General features: G+C 37.2%; 2 protein-coding genes across 4 annotated transcripts in view; one reads left to right on the top strand and one right to left on the bottom strand.

Moving 5' to 3' along the window:
- The window catches only part of TRAPPC12 (trafficking protein particle complex subunit 12), a 49717-nt gene extending 26306 nt beyond the window's left edge, over nt 1-23411 (bottom strand). For both annotated transcript variants that reach the window (XM_086745282.1, XM_086745281.1), the window contains exons 1-5: nt 23358-23411; nt 21508-22721; nt 16961-17077; nt 9953-10066; nt 8959-9097 (exon numbers count right to left, since the gene is read on the bottom strand). In XM_086745282.1, the coding sequence (XP_086601408.1) occupies nt 8959-9097; nt 9953-10066; nt 16961-17077; nt 21508-22716 (1579 nt within the window). In that variant the 5' untranslated portion in view covers nt 22717-22721; nt 23358-23411. The remainder of the gene's footprint in view (nt 1-8958; nt 9098-9952; nt 10067-16960; nt 17078-21507; nt 22722-23357) is intronic.
- Nucleotides 23412-23490: 79 nt separating this feature from the next.
- Nucleotides 23491-27162, top strand: part of EIPR1 (EARP complex and GARP complex interacting protein 1) — an 80080-nt gene continuing 76408 nt past the window's right edge. The window contains exon 1 of one of the 2 annotated variants that reach the window (XM_086744969.1): nt 23491-23580. In XM_086744969.1, the coding sequence (XP_086601095.1) occupies nt 23539-23580 (42 nt within the window). In that variant the 5' untranslated portion in view covers nt 23491-23538. The remainder of the gene's footprint in view (nt 23581-27162) is intronic. The other variant, XM_086744967.1, reaches the window with a different exon arrangement.

Consider the following 27162-nt stretch of genomic DNA (forward strand, 5'->3'; position numbering starts at 1 on the left):
TTACCCAAGCCACACATCCAAATATATTCCTTAAATACTCTGTTTCTTTTTTAGAAACTCTGAGATTTTGGGTTAAGTACATTTTCCCAGATATGTTCCAGTCTCTGAGTAAGCTTCTTTTTAGTTAAATAATATGAGGTAAGGATAATATATCTAATTCAGTTCCTACATTAATAAATTGATTTTCTGGTTAAAAAAAAAGATCATAACTTTACTTTAGATTTCGTAAAGCTTTCAAAGAGTACCAAGATAAAGTGCTAATACAATTTACATACACTTCTCAGGAAGAAGTGCATGGCAGTAACAGAAAATGCATGTGAAGAGATCTGCTCCTTGAAGTAATTCTGTAACTCCTGGTTAAGAGTTGTGTAAAAACTGACAACATCTCCCCTACCCAGAGTACTCTATTACTGTATTGTCTCCTGCATCCAGAATCTGAAACTGTAATTTTCTCAATCTAAAAAAGAAAGAAAAAAAAAAAAAGAAAAAAGAACAATCATCTTTGAACTTGTCTGAAACAAAAATATCAAGAGAGAGCCCAAGAGAAGCAACTAGCAAGTTACTAAAAATCTTTTCACAGAGTGGATGGTTATGAACCTTTGTTCTCATCAGACTCAGCAATGTGATCTGTGTGTGTACCATGGTGGAAGAGAACACTGGAGCATAAGGGGTTTGAAATCCAGCCCTGCAGAGCTTCACGGGGTGAACTGGAGATGAAAAAAGCAAAGGCAAACTGCAATGTGGCTCTTGTGAATCCTCAAAGCCACATCGGTTCACTGATTAAAAGGTACAAAGCAAAAAAAAAGAGAAATGCAGAAAGTGCTGACTTGGAACAGTTAACTCTGAGGTCACTAAGAATTCTGGTCCAAACAACAGGATGTGGATTTGTTGTTCTATGACATCACCATATAATGTTGCATCAAAGGCTCTTCATTCAGCTTTTTTTCTGCTGAAAGAACAACAGTGTGGAGGAGTTCATACCTGTTGTTAAAAAAATATATGACAGAAAAAGAAACTGGACACAAATCTACAAAAATACTGCTTCCACTCTGTCTTGCAAGACACAGAAGTTGAGCCCTCTGATGAGTATTTTCTAACATTTTATTATGAAGACAGTGACAAATCTGAAGACTGGAAACCTAAAAAAGGTGTGTCTGAGCTTTTAGAAAACACTGTAATTTCCAATTTATACTGTCTAGGTTAACAAGAAAACAACTGGGAAGAGGTAAATGACATTTGTTGATAACTCTAGTAAATCAATAATAATAGTGTTATGAAGGTCTGAAAGGCTGGCTGTAGAATTCAAGAGTACCAAATTCAATTAAAAAGCAGATCAACAGCAGGTAAAAAAAACTATACTTGCCTCAATAAACACAGTTACGTTGGGGGAAAAAAAAAAAAAAAAGAAAGTTAAGATTGACTACATTAATATTAAGCTGTAACAGAAATACATGTGCATGTTAGATAAAGAGTGACATCATATTGTCTGAAAGGTCTCAGTTGCGTACTTACTGTTAGGTCACATATTTAAGGCACACAACGTAACATATATTTCTTTGTAACAGGTTCCTTTACTGGTGGGTATATATTTTCCTGTGATATCTCACTAGGGATAAGAGAATTTTATATCAACACGGGATTTTGGCATGTGCTGCCTTTTGCAAAACTATTTGGAATCAAGCCCATGTCCTCTATTACATTTCACTCAGTATTGAATTTAACAAGGCAACATGTCAAGGAAATATTTAGAACCACCAGCATATCCTGTAATTAAAATGTTTACTTAAGAGCACAGGAATATGGATTTTGCTCTCTACTTTATGTTTTGGATTTCTAAAGAAAGACCATATCAACTAAGCTTAGATGACTCCAACAAAAGGCAACACCCTACAATTACTGCTATGTATTGAAATTTTATTTTTAAGTTAAATAAATTTTATTTCAGCTGACTTCTGTTGCTCCTCTTTAGGGGTTTCATCATAATTTTATCTATTAAAAAATCATAATGGAAAAATAGTTTAAGTTAATTCTTTTCTTAGCTATCACTTTTAAATCAGTAGAGATTTTTTTAAAGAAAATGGTTTTTGATTGTCACTTTAGCATGAACTAATCTCATTCATATATATATTATCTGCATACAAAAGGTAAAACTAAAAAGTGAAAAAAGGTCTGCTGAAAGGAAAACGGATACTCCAAAAGCATGGGAACATATAGGAAAAATAGTAAGATCAGGTGGAATTTTCTAAGAACACAGATTTCAATTTCTATTTGAACAGCTGCACATTTTCATAATTGTTATAACATAAACATCACCTCATGTCAATCAAATTCAAACTGCAGCCCTTATCTGCAGCCCTTTTAAAGCAGAAAAAAAGAGGATTCCAATAGCTAGTAATTTTATCTTTGTATTTTCTTGTTGCAAAATCAGTAACCACAATTCCTTTCTAATCTGCCTTCTACAGCTTATTCAACAAATCTTAAATACCAAAAAGCAGCAGTAGAAAAAGTTATGATTTACTTAAAGTATGAAGTGGGGTCTTATGACAGTAAAAAATCATAAAACAAAGAAATGAACCCTTCCTTCACTGGGTAAAAAGAAATACAGAAAATCCAGTTTCAGAAAGATATTCTGCTTTATACATATGTATACACAGAGATGTACGTCCTTGCATTTACATGCACGTATACACTTTCACATACTTCTAAAATATCATACTTGTATAATTTATAAGCAGATTTTTAAGAGTGATGTTGTAATAATTTTGAATCCTTTGAATCTCAGTGTCAATTAAAAGTACACTTAAAAATCCAGATTCAACAGACTAGTTTCCAAGCTTTTGTTTTTTACTTTCATTCCAGAAGGACTGAAGAAGAGATAGGAGCACAAATGTTTGCAACCATTGAAATAAAAAGTTTTAAAATTTTTATCTGAAATTGCATGTTTTCATGTACTTCACAATTTAATTGCATGTGATGGAAGAACATAGATATTCTCAGTTAAGATCTGGTTTTGAAAGGTCTCAAAAGTACTTTTTCAGTAATCTGGAGTTATTTGCACTAAAGCAAGGAAAATGTAAGAGAAAGAATGCAGAAAAATTCTGCAACAACTGCCCTACCACAGAGAGATCACTATAATCTTACCTACTGGTAACTGTAGTAAGGCAGAATTTAGAAATTAGTTACTTGCTCACTTTTAAGAAATACTGTATTAAGCTTGTACTGTCTATATTGAGACTACATAGCCTTGGGAAAGAAAACACAATTAAATATTTTAGCAGCATTCCACTCCCTTAAAATTATACATACACTTCTTAACTGAAATATCTATGTTATTTTAGAAAAATTTGTATTTGCACGTCTGACTATTCTGAATAGCCAACTGGAACCCCAACAGCTGAGTGGTATTTATTCAAGTCATATTAGCTGATTTCATAGAAGGTAGCTCTGAGGCAACACAACAGAGAGTGAATTTAAAGAGACAATAGAGAGATGTACACAGTACTGCAAATAAAATAACTGGAAAACCAGTTCCTCTAGAGGCTTTAATATGTTTCTTACTGTCAACATGAGCTTCAATGAATAACTCTTCTGAGTAACTGTGAAGACTGAGGCAGTTTGATATGGGAGTGTAAGTTCAGGTACAACAGCATTTGTGGTAACACGAGAAAACCAATACCACATTAACAAGGATTGGAGTATTTTTTTTCTTCTCTTCTCTCTTTCTGCAAAATTCATTAACAGACAGGAGCATTCTATACACTACAATTTCTTTAATCTGTGCATTTCTTCTCTTATCTCTGTTTTACCTTAATTACTCCCTTTTGCCTCCCTACACACCACATTTATTTTTCTTTTTCCCCTGCACCACTTCCCATTCTGCCACAGTTCTCCCACTAACTAAAAGCTGATGAGGATGGGAAAACAAAAACAAACAAACAAAAAAAAGCATTTCATTTATAGCATCATCCAAAACCACACTGAGAGACAAAAAGGAAAGGAAGCTTCAGCAAGCCAGCATCCTACTAGCTACAACTAGCCTTGAGGAGAAGGACTTGGGAGTGCTGGTGGACAAGAAGCTCAACATGAGCCAGTAATGTGTCCTTGCAGCCCAGAAAGCCAACCGCATCCTGGGCTGCATCAAGAGAAGTGTGGCCAGCAGGTCGAGGGAGGTGATTCTGCCTCTCTACTCTGCCCTGGTGAGACCCCACCTGGACTACTGTGTCCAGCTCTGGAGCCCCCAACAGAAGAAGGACGTAGACCTGTTGGAATGAGTCCAGAGGAGGGCCATGAAGATGATAAGAGAGCTGGAGCACCTCTCCTATGAGGACAGGCTGAGAGTTGGAGCTCTTCTGCCTGGAGAAGAGAAAGTGCTGGGAAGACCTTATAGTGGTCTTCCAGTACCTAACGGGTGCTTCTAAGAAAGATGGGGACAGGCTTTTTAGCAGGCCTGTTGTGATAGGACAAGGGGTAATGGTTTTAAAATAGAGGGAGGTAGATTCAGACTGCATATAAGGAAAAAAAGTTATTACAATGAGGGTGGTGAAACACTGGAACAGGTTGCCCAGGGAGGTGGTGGAAGCCCCATCCCTGGAAACATTCAAGGCCAGGCTGGATGAGGCTCTGAGCAACCTGATCTGGTTGGGGATGTCCCTGCTCCTTGCAGGGGGGTTGGACCAGATGGCCTTTATAGGTCCCTTCCAACCCAAGCCATTCTATGATTCTATGACAGCAGCAGAGAAGAAGAAAGGAAGACAGTAAACTCAAAATGGCTAAATGTCACCTAGGGACATCACTACATTTACTGTGAAAGCATACAGGAGATAATTTCCCCAACCCATGCCTGTTCTTCCTTATGGCATAGTCTGACATTCAGAAGCAGGGCCAGGCTTCAGAAAACAGGTAGAGCCTGGAGCTGTACACAGTCCTCTGCACTACACACAGTCCAGATGACTGTAAAATGCCTTCTGCAGCTATTAGAGAAAAATTCTGGATGAGTTTTTCCACAGTAAGCGCAGCGTCTCTGTGTCAACAGACATATGACAAGTTTCCTTTTACATATTTTGCTATTTTATAAATGTATTAAATGTAATAATGATTATATTTAATCTTAGACATCAGCGCTGAAAATTTGTTTAGAACATCAGTTTGAATGACAATTCTAGATCATGTAAGATAGGAAGCCTTTAGGAGGATCTCAATTTCAAGACTGAATAAAATAAAGTAAGAGCACTACTTCAGCAAATAAGGACATGTAAAAAATAAAATCTCCCACAGCCAAGTATTTTTAATACATTTTTTCATGTATTTCTGCTAAAACTTCTAGCTACAGTGGATATTAGTAAAGTCATAAAAGTAATATAGACCTAGTGAAACATGCTAAAACAATATTTGTGATGTCTAGTAGTGACTCACACTACTTTGAAAGACACATATATATTTTTATATATATATATTTTTAAACTGTCACTATCCATCTGAAAGTGTCAGCCTATTGCAGCACAAACTACTGATCCCCTATGATCACAACACAGCCACACTTAAAAAAACCCCCAACTAACTTGTGCTAGAATTATTAACAGAGTTCATAGGCAGGTGTACAGTATGAAATCAGTTTCTAGAGCACATACAACTAACTATTTAACAATATGTTCCTTATTTAGGAACTTTCCACAAGACAACAGAAGACTGATTTCATGTTAGAGGACTAATGATAAGGGGAAAGGAGAAAAAACATCCCTATACACGTAAACCTCTGGTCAGAGGAATAAAAATCCTATTTTTACATGTGCATAGTTTTGTTTTTTTTCCTTCGTAATTAAAAATAAATTATTCCAAATTATTGTAGCTTTAGAACACTGATTTTGGTAGCATTAACTTTTCTGTAACTTACTGGTCTATTAACCAGAAACAAGACCAAATTATCTTATAAAAGAATGAAATAGCATTTTAATGTTCCGTTTTAATTGTTGGCTCTCACTCTTTCAGAAACACATAAGCATTATCAACGGAAATGACAGGTTAGCCAATCTAACATACGGGAAAGTTTATGAAGTATCATGAGGAACACAGAAACAATCTGAATAGAAGTGGGTCAGCCTGTGTAAATAAAAAGACAAAACCTTAAAAAAAAAAAAAATCCTGAAATCCATTACTCAGGAGAACAATGACAAAAATTCAGCCTTATATACCCCATGGAGTATAAACCCCACAGAGATGTGCACGAAACAATCTGCAACAGAGTTCCTGACCTAAGTACCTAACATCTATTACAAAACAAAAAAAATACATATAAAATTGGACTTTTCTGTTTCTCTCTGAAGATGAATTTGGAAGAAATAAATCCATAACTGAATAATTTTAAGATTCTACTGGAAAATGAGAATGGTTTGCTCTCTGCTCCATATCAAAAATGAATGATCAAAGACTAACTTAACTAATTTAACTGGCAAATACAAGGATCCCAGCAGATTCCATCCCCCTAGATGGTGCACACCCCTCCAGGCAATGGAGATGACCAAAGAAAGAGACTGTAGAAACCAGGAAAGGAAGATTTCAGAAAGATTAGATCTTGCAGTCACGATGAAGACAACAGTAATGGAATCCATGTACAGTGTGGCTGCAAATGCCACACAAAAATCTCAGGATGAAACAGAGATTAGTAGCATTGCCAAAAGGAGAAAAGTACTGGGAAAGCTTCAGAGGAAAATTAAGATGACCGTACTGGCCATATTATGGAAAAAACACCTCCCACTCCTCATACATCTACTTCAAATTTAAATGCTTTGAAGTACGTTTCTCAGAGGCTAATGGATGAGGAAATATCCTCACTGCTGTGAGAAGCTCAGGTATACAAACTTTCCTTTCTTCAAGCATAGAAAACACAGAAAACTTTATAATTTATTAATTTCTTATTATGAATATTTTGAATACAAAGAAATGATGCAAAATATTATATGTATTAATGTGTATATTATTTATAGCTATACTCTCATTTCTTAAATTGATTTTTAAGTGCTTACTCCATTTATATGCCATGAATCAAAATTAAAATGTTGAAACAAAACTCTTCCTTTTATGCTTGTTACACCACAAAATGATATGTAAAATTACCAAACAGCAGTGGGTTGTGGATTCATACTAATACATTTCAACCAAAATATATGAATGATTTATATCTATTTTATTATTTAAATTAGCTGGTTAACGATGCATGTATACTAAATTTCCTTATCCATAATCCGGCACTGCGTAGTTTAATGCTAGCCAGAAGAGAATTGCTTGTTCTCTCCTACATCCCTGCAAATAGCATCTCTCTCTCTCCTCAGAACTACTTAAGGAAGGTTTGATAGCTGTTCCTACATCTTAATCACATTGTATTTATATGAGATATCTACAACCAGCAGGTCAGCTCCATCCAACCTTCTTGATCTTATTTTCCTTACAGATGATCAGATTATGGTCCCAGCTGGTATGTTCAGCTATTAAAAATGAACTAAGGCATATAATCATGAAATAAAATACTTTCCTCATGCTCACTTTTTTTTACCAGAGATACCTTCCTAATTTGTATAAAATAGGTGCAGTGGTTGAGTGGTTGCTGCAAAGACAGTTTGGATCCAAAGTTCAGTCACAGGACAGGTGCCTGCAACAGCTGGCCAGACTGTCTGGAACTACTGCTACCTGTATGCTCTGTGGCACGAGGACTGAAATGCCTCAAATACTGGCATGACCTGCAAGGATTATCTTCTTAGGCAAAATAACTTATTTGTAATACTGAAAAAAGACGTGGAAACATACATAAGGGCTGGGGAAGACTACTACTGTGCAGCACTGCATCATGTGCAAAGTTGCCAAAATACAACCAGATCCAAAGAGCTGTCCAACCTGATGACCAAAACCTCTCTTAAAAATAACACAGTTCCTTTTCAGTGCATTGAATACGCTTAAGGCAAAGCATGAAATTTTTGCCTGTGATTGCCTGAAAGATGCTGAGTAAGGTCAGAGGGACTTGTTCTAGGTAGTCTACATCAGCCTCCCTGAGCTGCAACTGATCCTTGCGTCACTAAACAGATGAAACAATCTTCTGCAAAACATCCTGAACTTTCTCGACACCAACTTCTCGACACCAACCAGCAACCTCAAAAATCTCTGTATCTTTCTAGCCTTCCTCATTGAGACTAACAGCATCTTATGTAAATTGGACTACATTTTTTCAGAGTGATGCTATTAAAACTGTTACTTCAAAGCATTTTATTATACATTGTGGTTCAAATATAAAAGCCAAACAACAGCAAGATCACTCAACAGTGTACTGCAGGAGAGTTATTTATTTCTAATTAATATATTTAGAAAAAAAAATCTTAAAATAGCCTGAACAGGAGTGAAATTGCTCTTAAAATTAGCAATTTGTCAAATCCAGACTCCTGGAGGACTAGAATATCCTTAGTAGTGGAATGATTTGGTTAACCTATGGGCTACTGGGAGCAGTGGGAAGTAGTGCATTTATTACTCAAGATAAACCACTTCTAAAGAATCAAGACTGGTCGTATCTGTTTTCCTCTCCAACAATGGGATACGCAGTATATTACAGATTTTTATTTAGTTTAAATTACTAAGCAAATAATATTACATTTAACCAGTATTTTTTTTTTTACTAAGGAAAACTATTGAATTAGCTCTATTTTTTTTTTAAATCCTAGAAACCAGGAAACCTAAGGAAATAATAACTGCATTAGCACGTGTGTATGGACATACGAGTGTTAAAAATAGCATATTTACAGCACCTGGATGAGCTTAAGAGGAAGAGCTTATAGATTCTGTTTCCACAAACTCTCTCATCACCTTTCACAGCCCGTTTCTGGTTATAAACTATTACAGTTTGCGTTTTTTACATTTCAATACCCTAGAACTGGTAAAAATGGCAAAAATAAAAAGCATTTTATAAATCAAGGATCTCACCTTTTCGTCCAGGGTATACATGAGGATAATATTCATAATAAAGATCAGGCTGGTCTAAATTTCCAAACGGTTCAAATTCCATTTCTGCATTTTGGAATAGATTCAGCTTTACCAGCAACGCTAGTCTCACAAACCACAGCTAAAAATTAATACATATTAAAACAAGAAAAAGACAAGTTCTGTTATTATCTTTAATCACAGGCCAGATCCAAACACAATTTCAACTTTATAAGCTCTTCTGACAAAGTTTCTGTGTTACTTACTGATAAGAATCAGGATTTATATTTACGTGGTTTTTGACAGAATACTTCTCATAAGATCATTAAAACAAGACAGAGAGGACTGATGTTTTAATTGTTTGTAAAGGTACTGAGATTTTGAAGATGAAGTTTAAAAACAAGCCTGCTTCAAAATTAGAACATCTCTCTTTAAATCGATTTTGTATGTAAGAATTATCAATTATCATGATTTTTAACTGTTTTTCCAATTTTATACAATTCTTAAAATCTGTTATGATTTTGGTGAAATTCCATGAGCTTTATAGTTACTAAGGCCAGAACCATGACTTGTCATCTGGTCACATTTTGTTCAGTGAAATACCTGTAATTTTTCACAAACTTTTATTAATTTGAGTTCTTCTTTTCTTAACAGCATGAAACATACTTCTAATATTTGAACTCTTACTTCAAAGTTCACAGTCTAGATGGTGTCCATGAATTTAGCACAGTGAATCTTCCAAGATAGCAAAACCTATTCCTTTTTACTAATGTGATTACCTTTAAAAACACACAATTAAGACAGAATTTGACTTTTTTTTAAAGTGTTTTAAATGAAGACCTACTTCACATAGGCAAACAGAAAAAGTGACTTGCTACAATGTTTTAATAAGTTCAAGTTTCAGGTATAAATTAGGAAAAGAAGTTTGATCACTAAAAAAAAATGCCCCTGTAAATATGGTTGGCAAAAAATGACAAGGGTGTATCTTTAAACATACCTGTAAAGAATCCGTCGTATGGTTAGTAGGTAGTCCACTTTTTTTATAGCCTTGACCGTGTGCAGTTAGAAGCCGCCCACACAAGTCAACTGCTGCCCTCCAGTTTTTACTGCTCTAGGAGGAAGAAAAGAGTAAGTAGCAAAATCATAAAGTCCCTAAAAAGCACAACTGCTTATTTTACCTGAAGCAGCTACATGTACCCATCAGTAATAACGACAAGGTCAGGAGAGCTGGCCGGTGAGAAGCAGAATATCATTTGTTAAAACTGCAAGTCTAATTAGGCAAAAAGTGAAATCAAGTGTGAGAGAGAGTTAATATTATCAAATCACTAAAACAAAAGAATATACAAAACCACAAGGGATTCTAAACTTAAAGCTGTATCATGTTTGAGAATATACCTGAATATATTATAATATTCACAATTTTATTTTTTCTTCAAAAGGAGAAAAATTTGTCAGTCATATTTCAATAATCTCATCCAAGTCACTCTACTGTTACAAAGTATTTAATGCCTATTCCTACTTGACCGCCTTCAGTATTTTGCATTATAACGCCTAGCGAAGTTTTTTAAATGAAAACAGACTTTACTAGCATTGCCCAGAACATGGAAGGACAAGAAACAAAATAATGCATAAAATGATAAATTCAGAACAAAAACAATTGTTTCACCTATAGAACATAAACATCTGAATTTCCAATGCAAGGCTAACTTAAAAATAATCTTACATATATATTTTTATTCCTAAAACAAAATCACTCCTAGTTAGACAAGTCAAACTGTTTTGTCACATAGTCATCCTATTAATGCTTCTGCCTTGTATATGCTAATGCAGTCATGTTAATAGCTAACACTATTAACACTATAACACAAAAACTTAAAACAGACCAATGCTTCACAGGTTCTAAGCTATCACATATTTCTGTCATAGAGAAGAGTTTTCAAAGAGACATGTATCCAGCAAGTCATTATAAAAAAAACCAAAACAAAACAAAACCATTTTGTTCCTGAAAGTTATTTTTTTTCCAGATAGTTTCTTAAATACATTAAAAAAAATGATACATGTAATAGAAAACTGGCATGTTGTCTGGTGAAACATAAAGGAATAGAATATACTTGTCTCGGTGCTTGCAAAGTTCAGGTACTTACCTTAATTGGTATTTTATTAAATTCTCTCCAGTGTTTATTGTTTAGAAAACACGTCAATAGAGCAAACAGTTACACAGAAAAATTAGTAGTAACAGTTGAGGAGTTTCCATACTCTCTGCCCCCATTTTGCAGCCATAAAGTTCAAGGTGCCACTACAGAGATCTCTATGCATCGACCACCTCATCTCTCTCTCCCTTGTGTTGTTAAATCCCAGATAAAAATCTGAGCTCCACTGGAAATGCAGAAGTCATCTGATAGCAAGACCACGAAGCAGAGGCTTTTATGGAAGAGTGGGAATTGATAATGCATTTACAACATCCTTCAACATATATCTGTATCAACATTGACATGGATTACCTAAAATCTATTCTTCTTCTGCAGAGATATATTAATTTCTTACTATTCTTAAAACAGAAGCAAACACAGTCTCTAAACCTGGTCAACATTTCTTCCCAAGTGAGAGCTAGAATCCAAAAATAATAATGGAACATTTAAAACAAACTTAGGTTCTACAATTTTTTAAATTTTATTTCAGGCATGGACAAAAAATATTTTTTCTTTACAGAGCAAGACAGCCAGGAGAAGTAAGTCTGATGACCACTGTAAAAACAGTCTTTGCTGGAAAATGAAACATAATATTTATCATGATTTCAAAATTAGAGCTGCCTGCTCGTCATGGAGCAAAATTCTCTGTGGAAGCTTAATAAAAGGCTGCTGGCAGTGTAATTTAATTGGAAATTAGTAGAACACATTATTGTCTCTGGCAAATTGTACCAGACTTACAGTTGCCAGTGTTGCCAGTCCACCAGAAATCTTCTATCCACTTATTTCAAACACCCCTCAAAACCTTTCAGATCAGTCACTTTCACATTTCCTGTGGTCTACACCCACATAGTCCTTACAATCTGGGACCCCTGTTCCTGAAAGTAATAGGGATTAATTTTGTCTGCAAGTAACAAGTAGAGGCTCAGAGCAAATATGGATACTATAGCTTTATTTTTTGTTTAAGATAGACAGAACTAGATCAATAACTTTTTATCTTTTCAATGAACTTCTTAAGTTGTCTGAGATTTGATTATAATGCCTCTAGGTTTAAATGAAAAAAGTAGACAGTAGTGCCAGGATTTTGTCCAGCTATTACCCCATAGAGGTAGGAACTAAAAGTTTTATGTAGCTTGAGGTGATAGATTTGTGTGTTACAGAGCTCTCCCCTCTTTCTCCGTCTCCCTTTTTTTTTTCTTTCAGTAAGAGCTTGCACACAAATCTGAAATGCTTTTTTTTTAACAAATACAGTATGTTTATTGTCTTACTGCTTCTTTTGATTACACCTCCAACCTAACCAAATATTGTACTTGCAGCTTTAAGAGGAAAAAAAATGACAGTCTAAGGTGATCAAATCTCAACTCCTCATTTTACTGACTTATATTCCAGCATTTCCAAAATAAGGACCTGACTAAGGCTATCATGATCCTCTTTTATTAAAAGCTAAATAAAACCAGGACAGCAATAAAAGGAAACAGCCTAAAATCCTTCTGAAATTGAGTCAAAAAATACAATTTATAAATTCTGATAAATCCACATCTTAAGATATGGTAATGCTTCTAGTCCATTTGGTCACAGTTTAAAGTAACTGAGATATTCAGTACATCCTAATGCCTTCAATAAGCTTATTTTCTACAAAGAAAGATGAATGAATGGGATGTAGGGTAGAAAAGAATTCCAGTGACTAAAACTAGAATGTTATTAGTTCAAATACAAGAATAACACCGAAGATGCCGTATGTTTTAGATTCAAAAATGAAGAAAATTTACAACTCAGTAAAATGACCCAATATGAGCCAAAACTGCAGTCTGTCTGGAAAAATATATTTTTTTTACATTTATTCTTTTTCTAATTAAAATTCTTATAATACTTTATTATCAGAGTTTTCACTGTATCTGAAAGACTGTTTTTTCATTCTATTATGAAGATATTAACTGATTTGGACCGAAAAAAATCCTAATGAATAGTTGAATACCATGGTCTCACATACATAACTATTCCTTGGAAGTCTCCTCACGCATGTCAACTTTACTTGACCTTTTAATAAAGGTTCAACAAAGATTTTAGACATATGATTGCAGAAGTGTTCATATTTCTCCTTTGTATACAATACTGTACATTGTTTTCCTGAATGAAAGCAGTGAAGCTCAGGTGATGCAATAAATACAGCTAACACCCAGGTAGAATTCTTCCATCAAGGAAAGAGAGACAAGCAGACTGGATGTCTACAGAAAATGTTTTCAATGAAAAGGGAACTCACTTGACACAACATTACTCAGTCTCTCAGGAAAATAATTTTGTCTGAGAGACAAGCCACTGAAATTTTACCCAATAAACTGATGCTTTTTAGTGTAGAAATGCAACCTCCTCTACAAGCCCCCAGTTACTGTTTGTGCTACTTGTGTCTCCCATCTTCTCTCAAATTAGCTACAAAAATATTGGAAGTTGCTCACTGATTTAGAAATAAAGGAACACAGTCCCCTTCCCATATTTTAAAGGATAATTTCTAACTTATTAAAGTCAATATGTACGCCATAGCACTGTATGCAAGTTTGTTATATTTGAAAATATATGTAAGAGCACAACATTAATCACATGCAAAAGTAATAGTATATGATTTTTTTAAAACAGACTCAAAGGGAGTCATTAACTCTACATGTAACACCATTAAAGTGATTAAAATGTCCTCCTCCACTAGCTATGACATTCTTCTCCCCTGTAAATTACATTGGTAGAGCATTTTCACATCAGTTAAGAAAATCTAGTTAGTAACCCTTTCCTGGTCTAGCAGCTTGAAGAAATGATTGCATACTTAGAGCAAACTTTGCTTATTTATAGTGGCAAAATACAGCAGTTGTTTTTTAGATATGACAGCTACTAAAGACGTCATTTTCCTATGGCTGCAAACACCTTACTACTCAAAATAAAGGTCTCTAGTAAGAAACAGTGTGCTATTTGTTCAAATTAGGGCAAACAATTAACCTAAAATATGGAATAACAATACCTAATATAACTGCAGCTTACACCTCGTATCTATAATTTTTATTTACTGCTGTAAAACAATGCAATGCTGTGAAGACAAGCTCTTGCTTACATTCGTTTGCTCTAGAGGTACATGCATGTTCCTATAGCAGAGTAATAAAACTTTTCAGAAATGGGAAAGTCAGATTTTCTGTGTTCAGTTGAAAAATATAAACACAGCCTCTACAGATGTGCAACTCTATTTACAAGTCACCACCTCAACGATAGGCACATAGATCTATAGAATTATTTGCTGGACTGCTCCAGCACTCCTCTATCTCTTAAAAACCTCAAAGCTCTAAAACTAGTTCAGCTGCACAATCTCACCACCATTACCCTACCAGTAAAGCATTTCCAATTCACTGTGTCTCATTCCATAGCAGAAATTTAAAGTGTGAAACTATAGTTGTTCAATAAACCAACTATCCATCTTTGGGTTATTGGTACAAATCTCACTCAAACCAATCAGAGACCAAATTCACGCCGAACAAACAATTTTGTTAGCTGAGTTTAACAATCTGAGTTCAGTTGCTGGTGAACAACTATTTGTTTTAGAAATGATGCAGTTGCTTGGTGATCTCATCTTTGGAAGTTCAGCTTACTATCTTCTTGATAACATTTGCTTTCTGACAACTAATTGTACCTGATGAAACTTTTGCAGACTGTTTGGACTACGATCCCCTAAAAAGGACTTAAATTTCCAACATTCTTTACTGTGAGCACTAACTTCATCTTACTGACAGAATTGTCTTTTTATTTGTACAAGTGAATGTTCTTTACTGGAACTTTTATAAGGAATGTGAGAAGTTACTACTCAAGGATGTACACTGGAATCAATCTAGTTTAAGATATTCTTTTGTGAGACTCGTGAACAGAGCTGGCGTCTGCATTTGCAGATGTAATCTAGGAAGTATTGTCAATATATGTAAGGAGTACATCACCAAACAGGGATCAAATGATTTACAGTATCAGAAAAGGTAAAACACAATCATTAACATGGGAAGTTATGCAATTTAAAAAAGATAATGTGTTGAGTTCTAGACAGTGATTAAAAAAAAAAAAAATGTTAGCTTCAATTGGAAGAGATTCTGAGAAGATGCTCCGGGATGATCATTAAGACATCCAGGATGAGATGATTAGAAGACTTATTTTTGCCTTTAAAAAGAAAAACTGATGAGTGGAAATGTCACTGTTGTCTATCTGTACAAAGTAGCAGGGGAGAGGAAGTAAATATTGAAAAGAAACAATGACTTAAAAAGCAACATCAGATCAAAACACTTAAATTGTTGTAAACAACTTTATCTTTGATTAGAAAAAAGATTTTGAGAGAGGATTGAACAGAATTCTTTTGATTAATCACCAAAGGAATGAAGTCCTGGATAGCCTTTGGAAGTAGTAGTAATGTATCTGTATTTGTTAAAAGAGCCAAATAAACTAACAGAAGCAAATGTACAGTAGAATAGAGGACCTCCAGAGTTGCAGCTAAAGACCTGTGGTATGAAGATTTGGGACACGGATGAGCCATTTAGTGTGCTTTTCCCATTCACACAGGATTAAAACAGTAACCAGATACAAATGAAGAATTTTATTCTGGAGCAGGAAGGCTTGGAATAACACATTTTTTTTTTCTTTTCTTCCCTTCCCTTCCCATAATAAGATGGGGTTCACCCAAGATCACCTGAGGATTTTAACCTAACAAATTTCTTCATAACAGGACTTAACATTCACTGCTGGTTTCAGCTGCCACTGGTGCCTTCCTACAGTATGTTATAGTTCTTGAGACTTTTAGATGGGATCTCAGATTTACATCTCTAAATTTAGATGTGATCAGTACTGATTAGATCTCTTTTGACTTAAGAGTTAAGACATCAGCTCACACGCAAACACCTAAATAACAAGTACCAGTCTGAAGCTGAAGTCTATCCTAATTCTAAGCATCTCTTCTGTACTGTGGACTCCTTTATTAAACTCTTTTAAGTGGCTGCCCATCACTGCAAGGGACTGAATCGGGTGACTGAAACAATCTCATTAATTCTCACGTTCATGTGTAGTTCACATGGATACCAAGCAAACAGGTAAAAGGAAAAAAATCATAACTTTATGGAAACTGCATAGCAATATTCCCAGCTTTCATTAGTTTTTATCCAGATGTTAATGAAAATATTCCAAGTAAGTGGCTCTTTGCATGAGCTTCATACAGGAACACAATGTTTGAAAGAACGAGGCAAAGTTCACAAGGCTGCTAGATGCAACTATTTCCAGGTCCGAAATACTTACATTAATGAAAGGATTTTAACTTAGAGAGAATTAAGCTTTCATTTGGAAGTAATTTAGTTTAGTTTTCCTGCACTGAAATAAAAAAAAAATTAAAGCAGTTGAAATTATCATATCAGCTTTGCTTATCATTTACAACAACTGGTATGTCTTACCTCTTTTGTAAAACACTGAAGTGAAAACATAAATAATACATATGCTGATAAATAAAAAAGCCATTAAAGTATTTTTTGCAAATATTTACATTACATAAAAATTAACAGCAGACAAAATTCACAGTAACTTAAAATGATCTTTCTTGTAACACTTGCTTATAAAAAGATGTTTACTATGTCATTTAAAAGCCAGTATTTGAAACCCAGTGTCATTCCCACTAAAAACTACCTGGGCTATTACCTTTCCAGGATCATGAATAGACTGATATGCAGATTTTCCTTAGTTTCTCCTCACAGTGAGTAGCTCCTAATTATCTTAAGGGAAGTATGGTATTTAATATATACTGAATTACGAAGACTGTTACTTACAATTAGCTGTTTCAAGCCTACAAATGACTGTTCTACAGAGTTGGCATTTAAAACTTGTCTCTTCACCGTAGCTTGCTCCCCCAAGAATCGAAGCATTAAGTCTTTTACTGCATCTCCCTTGGTGTTCATGGAAAAGGCAGAAAAAGAAGAAACATAACAAGACACTTTAAAACACTAGTTTACCTAAATAAAATGTTGAATTAAGGCTGAGCAACATAGTTTTTTTTTTCCCTTGAGAAGTATTTATTTTCCATTACTTTTTGTGTGAAACCAGTATGAATGCATGTAGATTTACAGCATTTTAATGAAAACTTCTAGATTTACTTCAAATTATTTGTTATATTTTTTTTCAATGTTTAGGTTTCAGTTAGCATAGAAACATTAAGAACTATTTGCTTCTCTTACTAGCCTTCAAAGCTTTTACAAAACATATTAAGTTTTACGGGTTTTCATAATGGATATTAATGTTGAAAGATGCAATCCACTGATTGAAGACAAACTTGCACATGATCTGCCTTAAGTATCCACAGAAAATCAACTTGGAGAGATCCTAAACCCAAGTAAACAGCAACCCTTCAACAAGTATTATTAATTTCAAAAGAATTAACTGCAGGAATCAGCCAGAGAAACTGGGTTATCTGAGCTCAGTAATTTGAACACTAGTTGAGACATAGATATTCGAAACAGATTTCTAAAGTAAGACCTAAGATTAATTCTACATTTTACAACATGTAGCAGCTAAGAGGAAGAGTGTCCAAATCCAGGTTCTATTTCCAGCTAGCAATAAACTGAGTAACTCTGTATATGGCACCCTCTGTGCCTCAGTCTCCCCTTCTAATCTTTGTTCAGCTATCGATTTCTGTGCCTTTCTGTTGGCTGACATCCTTGTGGTTCTGTGTACTAGAAATTTTAAAAAGGTAATCAAGAAATTCAAGCTTAATGTCAAGCAGCTACTGAAAAACTGTGAACCCACAATGACAAATGTTGATAACCGTGCTACTGTTGTCGGCACACTCTTCAGGCACCATGTCTGCCAATACAGCATGTAGGGCAGGGCGTGGGGGGGGTCCTATTCTTGTTGGGACTGTATACATTACTGCATACAAGAGAATCCCCCATGGTGGCAGAAGTCACCACGTGCCAGAAGCAGGTAACAGAAATTATTTCTCTAAGATTTTTGCCAATCTTATGTTTTTATGTGTTTGTAATCTAGAAAAGCAAACATCTGAAACAAAGGAAAATGATGAGCAATATATTAACAATATACTTATATTTTTGTTTTTAAACAGAAAGCAATTTATAACCCACATTCATTCAGAGTAAAGATCTGTCTGGTTCACTATCCTATCAGTGAATAGAAGATGTTCATAGAAACAGGACAAGCTCATTCTGGTCTTTCCCAGCTCAAAGCAGCCAGAACTTTATGGTCCACATATGCCAGGGGACATATTTGTCTGCCACTTTTAAACACTTGTTGACAGACATACCTCCCATGACATTTGTCTTGCTCATTTTCCGGTCTGTTTTTCTGAACAAAAGACACCCGATGACAATGAATTCTACAACTTAATAACAATTACATGGGCTGCAGAACAGTAACTCCTTGTTTAATGCTTATTACTCAACAGTTCCTTTGCTATAAAACTCAGCAAATTATAATGCGCTATTTAGCTTAATTCTTTTATGAATTTTACATTATTATTGCTCTTGTAAGTCAACAAGTCCTCTTCCTTTTTTTCTACAAGAAAGAACCTCTGCACTCCTCACCATCCTTCCTCTCTCCGCAATTTGTTTTAATTCCATTGTATCTTTTCAGATCTGCAGTAACTAGAATGGCATGCACTATTTAAGATGTTAAAGTAGGAAGTGACTATGCAAAAATGTAAGCGTTCAAAGGAATATTTGCAAAAATCTCTCTAAAGGAACATGAAAACATTAATTTGAAGAACTGAGGTAAGCAGCTGTTAGCAGAGAGAGCAAAAAGCAAGCCACAAAGCCTTTTGTCTAAAAAAAGGTGAGCTGCATAAAATACAGTAAAGCTTGGCTATGATAAAGATAATTGATATTAAACGTTTGCACTTTCTCCACAGACAGTGATGGAAAATATGTTTGTGTTTTCTGTCTAATTTCTTTAGGAATGAGACTGCAATGACTGTTTAACTACATGGAAAATTTTTACCTCTAATGCTGTCACTTATCCTATGAATAAACAAGATTTTCATCTTTCGGACAGAAGAGTTTGAAGTATTGAGAAAAGACAGTGTGTGCAAAATGACATAAATACAAAAGAATTTTTAATCCCCCCTCAACAGTACTTAAGAGGACAAAATATTACATATGAATGTAATGAAACAAAGGACATCATGACAGCAGTCAGTAATTGATGAAAAAGAGCACAATGGAAGTAGCATAAAAGCAGTACTCCAACTTGTTCTCACATTCAGAGATTGTATCATGGTACAGATAATCCGTACCATGTATAATCCACGATAGTTTTAAAAAATAATGCTTCTTGAATGATCAGCAAAAGATAGCACACAGCTGAAACTGAGAACATTGAGTATTTTTCTTGGTGTGATTTATCCTTAACTTTTAAGACAACATACTCGTAATACGAACAAACACTTTCTGAGTGCATGGGGAAAAAAACCACCAAGCTTTTCAGTACACATCATACAAAACTTCAGTCCTTCCCTGAAGCACACTTACAGTTCACTGTAAATACACTTTTCAACTCATTTCTTTGTCAACTGCATGCAGCCTGGTTTAACATCTTGCATTAACATTTAGCATTCACAAATTGTTCATACCAAAGTTTAATGACCATTGTTGGAAGCTCAGTTAACATTGAAAACATACCTCCCACAATGTTTCAGTTGAAATTTCAAGTACTCTACAATTATAGTTTCAGTTAAATACACAATTTGCAGTACTAAAAGCGTATGGAACAATGATTCCAAACTAGAGGATGTTAGGTCAATCAAGGCATGCACACAGGCCAGTGAAAAGCACTGACTGGAAGTGAGGAAAGTTGTATAAACATAAAGCACTTCAAAACTTGTCCCTGCTGACATGCCTGTGTGACTGCTTATAAACTGCACCAAATAAAGAAAGGAGCAGCAATCTCCTTTAATTCCATCAATGATTTTACATCAGGTCTTACTGTACAAATACATCACATGGACGTTGCCATAATGTCTTCTTTTCAATTATGTACTAAATGGTAGATCTGAATATATGCATACACCCAAATTCAGGGATTCATCAGCACACAACAGTCTTTAATCCTTGATTGGACTGAGGAAGGTGAGAGAGAAATATTGTAAAAAAGGAGGCCCGCAATAAGGAGGATCTCATCCTGGCGGCCTGCAGAAGGGATCATTCCTTCTGTCCATCCCACTAGCTGTCAAAGAGATAAATACTGCACATTCTTGAATTACTCATCGAGGTCTAAGGGATTTTTTTGGGGAAGGTGGGAAGGACCTTTCCATCTTTTTTGAAAGGAGCGGAGAAGGAGTAGCTTCCTATTACAGTGTTTTCTTTTATGCTAATTATTTGGCTCTGTGATGACAAACAAATGTTTTAAGATAAAGCTAACCCAAGAATTAGCATCAGCACAGCATATGTCTAAAACTGGTATCATTTGTTGCTTGTGACAGAAACCTAAGGTTTGTCAGATAATTCAGCTACAAATCTGCACCTGCTTCACTCCAGGAACCTTTCTGATAATTCCTGCAGATTTGGAAGTTACTGCAGACTGCTCTTTGCTTGTATTTGACTACTGATTGATAACCTCTATTATGTTACAATTAAGGAATAAAGTATCCAAACCCTCAACACTGTCTCTCTAGACAATTCTATTATCCAAAGACATAGATAGAAAAGAATAGGATTAGCCTATTTCAAGAAAAAAAAACAAAACTCCATTACAATAGTTATGAGTAACCAGGATAAAATTGCCTCATGAGAAATACTGAATAGATCTGAGTGAAATTTCTCAAATTCTGAAAAAATGCTTTATGCCTTCTCACTAGTTGGGAACTCTGACAGAAGAGTGAAATGGGTCTGCACTACTATGTTTTTCCCTTCATGATCTCATCTGGAGTTTTCTCGTTAATTTTGGGGTTATCCCTTCACAGTAGCTTGCTCCAGCACTCAATCTTTCCTACAGGTTACACCTTTCCACTGCTTAGGGAAGATACAAATAATGTGATTTCAGTGTGTGTTAACATTATTAAAAGCACTGTGAACATCAGTGAAAAATGTCGACACTACTTTAAAATACAACCAGCTTTGGATTCTATGGAAACTGTCAACACTAGTTTTCAACATACCCAACAAATTTCACTATGAATAAACCAAACTGGCTTTAGCCCCTTCACATATGAGTAGGCAATGACATTAAATTTTCTTATAAGGACTGAGGTAATACACACAAGGTGACCATCAGCAACAATATGAAACACTGTTACACGGATTATTTGATAGCTCTTATATAATACTTCCAAAATATAATAATACACTAAGATACAGTAATAAACTCTTACCTGGATATTATCAAATTTTAATCCAGGCATGGTGAGATTCTCTTTATCTATGAACATGGTGCTGTATTGTTGCGTGGCAACTGAAATTAGAACATTTCTAGTTTCCTCACTAGGAAGCCAAGCATCATTTCTTCTATCTAGTTCACTCATATTCAAGGCTGTGGCAAATGGGTCATCACTCCCAGCAAAAACAGCTTGGATTTGTGAGAACGGCTTGGGGGACTGAGTTATTCCTAGACATGATGGAGGACCACCTGCTTCAGGTCTCCCACTTCCCACAGAGAAAGTAGGGTTAGATGAAGCACAAGAACTGTCTCCACCATTAGAAAGAGAGGACATTTTTTCTGGAACTGAAGAGCTTGCATTGGGGTTACTAACAGAAATAAAATTGGATGTGGTAAATGAATCAAAAAAATCAGAAGCTAAAGTATTAGTGTTAACAGTATCGCCAAAGAACTTGCTTAGACTAGGACTTGGTTGAACCACCTGTGGATTAGACTTCACCGGAGTCTCAATTATACTACTAAAACTGGGAGATTTTACCATCTGAGGCTGAAAACCATCAGGTGGGAACAACTGTGGCTGGGTATTAACATTGTTTGCTTGGCTGAAGATAGTACACACAGGAATAGGCTCAGGCTCAGGAGATGGTTTGCTAGTACTGGGTGATGATATCTGGTTCTCAGGTTTGCTTTCATCAATATTTGATCTTGTTTCAACAGGAACATTGTTTCCCAACTTTGGTTCCTCCTTCACAACTTCCTGAATTGACTCTTCCTTTAAAGATGCCTGATCATCTGTTCCAATTTCAGAAACGTCTTTTGGTGTTTCCTCATGTTCAGTTTCACTCTCATTACTTAAAAATTCTTCTTTATCCACTTCTGCTTGTGTTTTTTCATTACTTTTAGCTTCCATTTGTTCTACAATCTCTTGCAGACAGCCAAGTTCACCTGTGTCATCTTCACTGTTGTTTGGAGAATCTGAAATAATTACACTCTCCATCATTTGTTCATTAAGTTTATCTACAAAATTATTTGAATCTTCTGATACAGTCTCATTCCCTTCAGACTCAAATTCATCTCCACCAAGATCAATAGTTTCCTCATGAAAAAGAGTTTCTTCCCGATTCTTCTGCTGAACTACGTCTCCGCTGTCATCTTCATCCAAGGTGCTCTTCGCATCCTTAGCATTACTTTCACGATTCTCCATGGTAGCTGAAGAGGGAAAAATCCCCACCAAAGCAAGTATTAACTTTATTACTCAGGTGTCTCTTTGAAACTCTTAAGTATTGTACAAATACTGAAATTCTTTAAAAACACAGTAACTTCACTATTTGATATCCTTCATCTTACATCTTATACCCATAGAATAAACTAATCCTGAAAAAGGCTTTCTCTTTATTCCTTTTGCAAGTCGCAAAACCAGTGGCATTAAGGAGCAAATGCCGCCCACTAAACACAGACAGTGCGAGCTTTTCTGCTCGCAAAGACTTGCTCGGTCTCCGTTTAAGAAAAGGAAAGAGTGAGTTCACGGCTGTCACCAGGGCAGGCTGCTCAGCCGGGGCCACCTGTCCCTGCCGCGGCCCCAGCCGCCCCACTGCAGCCACTGCCCCGGGCCCTGCCTCCGGCGCCACCGCGGGCTCCCCCCGGCCCCGACTGCCCCGCGGCGGGGGTAGGGGTGGGGGTGGGCGCGGCCTCCCCACAGCCTCGGCCTGGCGCAGCCCGAGGCGGGGGGCCCGCTGCCCTCCCTCAGTGACGGGGCCCCAAGGCCGCTTCAGCACTCATTCGCCCACCTGGGAGCCCCTCGGCCCCCACAACAGGCCGCGCTGGACCCCCTCCGCTCCCCCTCACCTCCGCGCCACCACGGCGACAGCCCCGCTCCGCCGCCGCTCCCTACTGCGCCTGCGCCGCCGGCCGGGTCGGGCAGGAGCGCGCATGAGCGGGCGCACCTCCCGGAAGCGGCGAGCGACGGGCAGCAGCAAGGGCCAGAAAGGCCGGCGGACAGCGGGGTGCGCTGTGCGGAGAGGTCGCGATGGAGGACGATGCGCCGGTCATTTACGGGCTGGAGTTCCAGGTGGGTGCAGGCAGAGAGTGAAGGATGGTTGGCAGGTGTCGGCCCTGTCTCCAAGGGGCGATGGTTGCGGGACTGGGCGCGTTGAGTGGGGCAGGGGTGAGCCGTGGGGCCTGCCGAGGGGGAGACTGGCGTTCCGTCGCTCCCTGAGCCGGTACCGGTGGCACCACTGGCTTTTGGTCGTCCTTGGCACCTGCCTGCCGCGTTGAGGTTTTTAAAGGTGTCTGAGCAGGAGGCAGGAGTTGGTCCCTATTGCAAAACTTGCTCTTTCCAGGGCAGGTGTGCCAGTGTGGGTGCAGGGGCCGAGGGTGGGGGTTGTTCGCCTCAGGGTCGTGGGCAGCCTGGCTGGTCGGCCTCCTCCTCGGTCACCAGTCCCTGGTCCACCTCTGGAGAAGTCTGTGTCTGGCTCTGGGGTGGTGGGAGAATACCAACAGTCTCAAAGAGATTCATGTTCTTTCTTTTCAGAAATTAAAAGAAAAAAGAAATGTTTTTGTGAGGAGAGAGCATGAAACCATTTCTGACACGTTGCCAGTTTTAGTTGGTTATATCCGACTGCAAAGCTAGTTGATGTTTGTGAGGTCTCTTGCTGTAGGTTCCATGTCTGTGCATTTGTCCCATAGGACAAATCTGTCCATCATATTGGTGTTTATGGCTATAAGGAAATGGGACAGTCTAACTTAAGAATTCATTGATCCTCTTCATAGAGGAACACAGGTCTTGCATTTAATAGAATTTCTGCAAGTTTTGGGAAAACAAACAGCTGGGTAGCTGGATGGGTGAGAGGGACCCTAATTTATGATTCTTTCCCACAATAAGGGTTTTACTTAGCTGTTACGCGTTCTCTTTGGCAACAGCTCGTTTATCATTGTTGCCCTTATAGCAGTAATAGGAGGCGCTGTGTTTCTTTCTCCAGCTCACAGAGCAATGTTTTCATTCTACAGTAGATGTAGGAATATAAATATGTACACATGCAGTTCTCTTTTTAGGTATCTTTATCAAAGTGTTCATGGAAAGTAGTATATGAAGGTTGTTTGTAACAAGTTTGAGTGTCCTGACTACTGAGTTGTGTGCTCTGTAATCCTGACTATATCAATAGATCTTCTTAGCAAATTGTTTATTTGTTTGGTTTTCCTTTTGTATTAGTTTAAGGTTGACTGGATGATGCTTATACACCTGGAAATGAGCTGTGTGGAGCTTCCAAGATAGGTATTTGGCTCAGTTGCAGTGCCAACTGTGATTCTTGGGGAGACAACCTGCATCTCACTTGTTTAAAAGCATGCAGAAGCTAGCCAGCATTATGGAGGGAGGGAGGAGGAATATTGCTTGTGCCAGAGTGATAATTATGGAGCATATGTTTGGCACATCTAATTAATTTTGGGGATACTACAATACTGAGCTGAATTTTAGCATGCCAGATACTCCTGCTGCATGTTGTATGTCAGAAGTACATAGACCCACAAGAGAGAAGCGTGACGAGTAGGAGGGAGGAACAGTAGAAAGCCTGCTGGCTGACCACTGGGCTGTACTACACAAGGGCAGCTCCAGCTGCACTCTGAAATGGGGTCTGGCTGAAGCAGGTTTTAAAAAAGTGCACTAATGTTTTGTCAGAGTTTGTGTACTGCATTGTAGTCCTGCCATCATGCTTCTTGAATAAGCCATACTTGGCCCATGTTATATTCTCAGTTAGTTGTGAATAAGCCATACTTGGCCCATATTATATTCTCAGTTGTGAATCTAAACAGACACTATTGATTTTTAGGACTTCCTTGCGTATTTGCAAGAGTAAGGTGAAACTGAGTTTCCCTAAAGCCAGCTGCAACTTCTTAGAATGAGAATCTTAAAGCAGTGCAAAATACCAACTGAAATAGGTCACAGGTCTTGTACATATACACACATTGTACAATATCAGTATGTATTAAGAGTAGCTCAATTGACCTACCTTTGAGGGAGTAAAAGGGAAGTATAGATTTATAAGAAGGAGGGGAGAAAGGGAACTTTTTGGGGAGATGTGTGGCACTTGTGCAGTACCCGGGGAAACCTGTGCTGCCTCTCAGGCTTAGCTGTGTTCCCAGTATGGGAGTGAAACAGGTGCAGAGCCTATAGCTCCTGCTGGCAGTGGAGTTCTCTTCCCTGGGAAAGCTTTTGCGGTCTCTAGTGGGATGAGAGAGAACAGCCTAAACAGAATCTAGATAATATTTTTGATACAGCTTTAGAAATGTCTTTGCGGGATTTATTTTGAGAATTGAATCAGGTCAAGAAACTGCATGGTAGTGTCTTGGTGAAACCCTGGGTTTTGTCTCAGCCCTCTTTCTTTTCTAAGATTAATTGCCTCATGAGAGACAATCCTATGTATTTTAATCCAGCCTGAGTGTCTATTCTTGTGCTTGTTTTCCTATCTGCCTCTCTCTTCAGGATCCTTCTTGAGGGCAGCATTTCAGCTGGGAGGACTTCTTGTGGGACTTCAGTCTAACATACTATTAGGTTTAAAGTTTTACTAGGGAAAAAAAGTAGATAAGTGGGAAAACTCTCTTAACTAATCCCCAACAGATCTTCATAATGCATGAAGTGGGTCAGGTGGAAACTATTTGTTTTACGACCCTCAAGCGATTAGCAGGATTTTGCTAGCATTAAGTGTGATACTGTACTAATTACAATATGAAGATACAGTTGTATGAACTTGAAGGAACTGTTAGAAGATTATTGTTACCATTATGGTTCATACTGGGTGAACAGTGACAGTGTGAAAGCAGGATTTCTAACCATGGTTGTGCTATGCAAGGCTTTGTGTGAGGGTTGCTTTTGTTGCTCTGAGGGTTTACAGAATGTCAGTCTTCAGAACAGGGTCAGTACTCTAAATACATCAGTGGTGGGAATTCTTGTGCTGTGAAAGACTTGGAGAAAGCAGCTGTCTGAGAGCACTGAAGGTCACCTGGGCATACGTGCTGCCAGCCTCTTCACTGATAGAGTCACTGCAGCTTATTACAGTCAATGTTAGAGGGGCTCCTACTGTGATGGGAGAAACAAGGCTGTCCTAAATAAGTAAAGATCAAAGTGTACCTACTTGAATATTGAAATTATGCCAGAAGGCAAAAGTAATATTCACGACAGTAGAAGCCTAGAGCTTCTCTTGGGGGGTGGGGAACTTGTATTTTGCCTCCAGAATGAGGCATCAACAAAAGCCAGCCCTTCCCCACCCTCCCCACCAAGCCCCCGAAGTAGCAGTGCGCTATTTCTGGTTTTCAGCATAAGCAGATGGTAAAAAAACTTTAAATTCATATTTGGAGACTGCAAGCCAAATACTGAGTCCTTTACATTTTGTGTTGCTCGTTCACTGTTTCTTAGTACAGACTAATTGTATGAATTTCAAATGATACGTGGGTTGCAAAAATTCTTTTGACGGTGTGGAAAGGAATACAAATATTCAAATGTTGGGGTCATTGTATGTTTTCTTGCTTGCTGATTCTAAACCAGTGCAATGCATCAGCAAGACACAATATGTATTGAAGAAGTACTAATCCTTTTTTTTTTTTTTCTTTGCTTATGCCCTAAATAGTGAAAGTCTAATTAAATAAAGTAATTTTGTGT

This window comes from Chlamydotis macqueenii, chromosome 3, assembly GCF_036417535.1.
Source record: "Chlamydotis macqueenii isolate bChlMac1 chromosome 3, bChlMac1.mat, whole genome shotgun sequence".
Classification (NCBI taxonomy): domain Eukaryota; kingdom Metazoa; phylum Chordata; class Aves; order Otidiformes; family Otididae; genus Chlamydotis; species Chlamydotis macqueenii.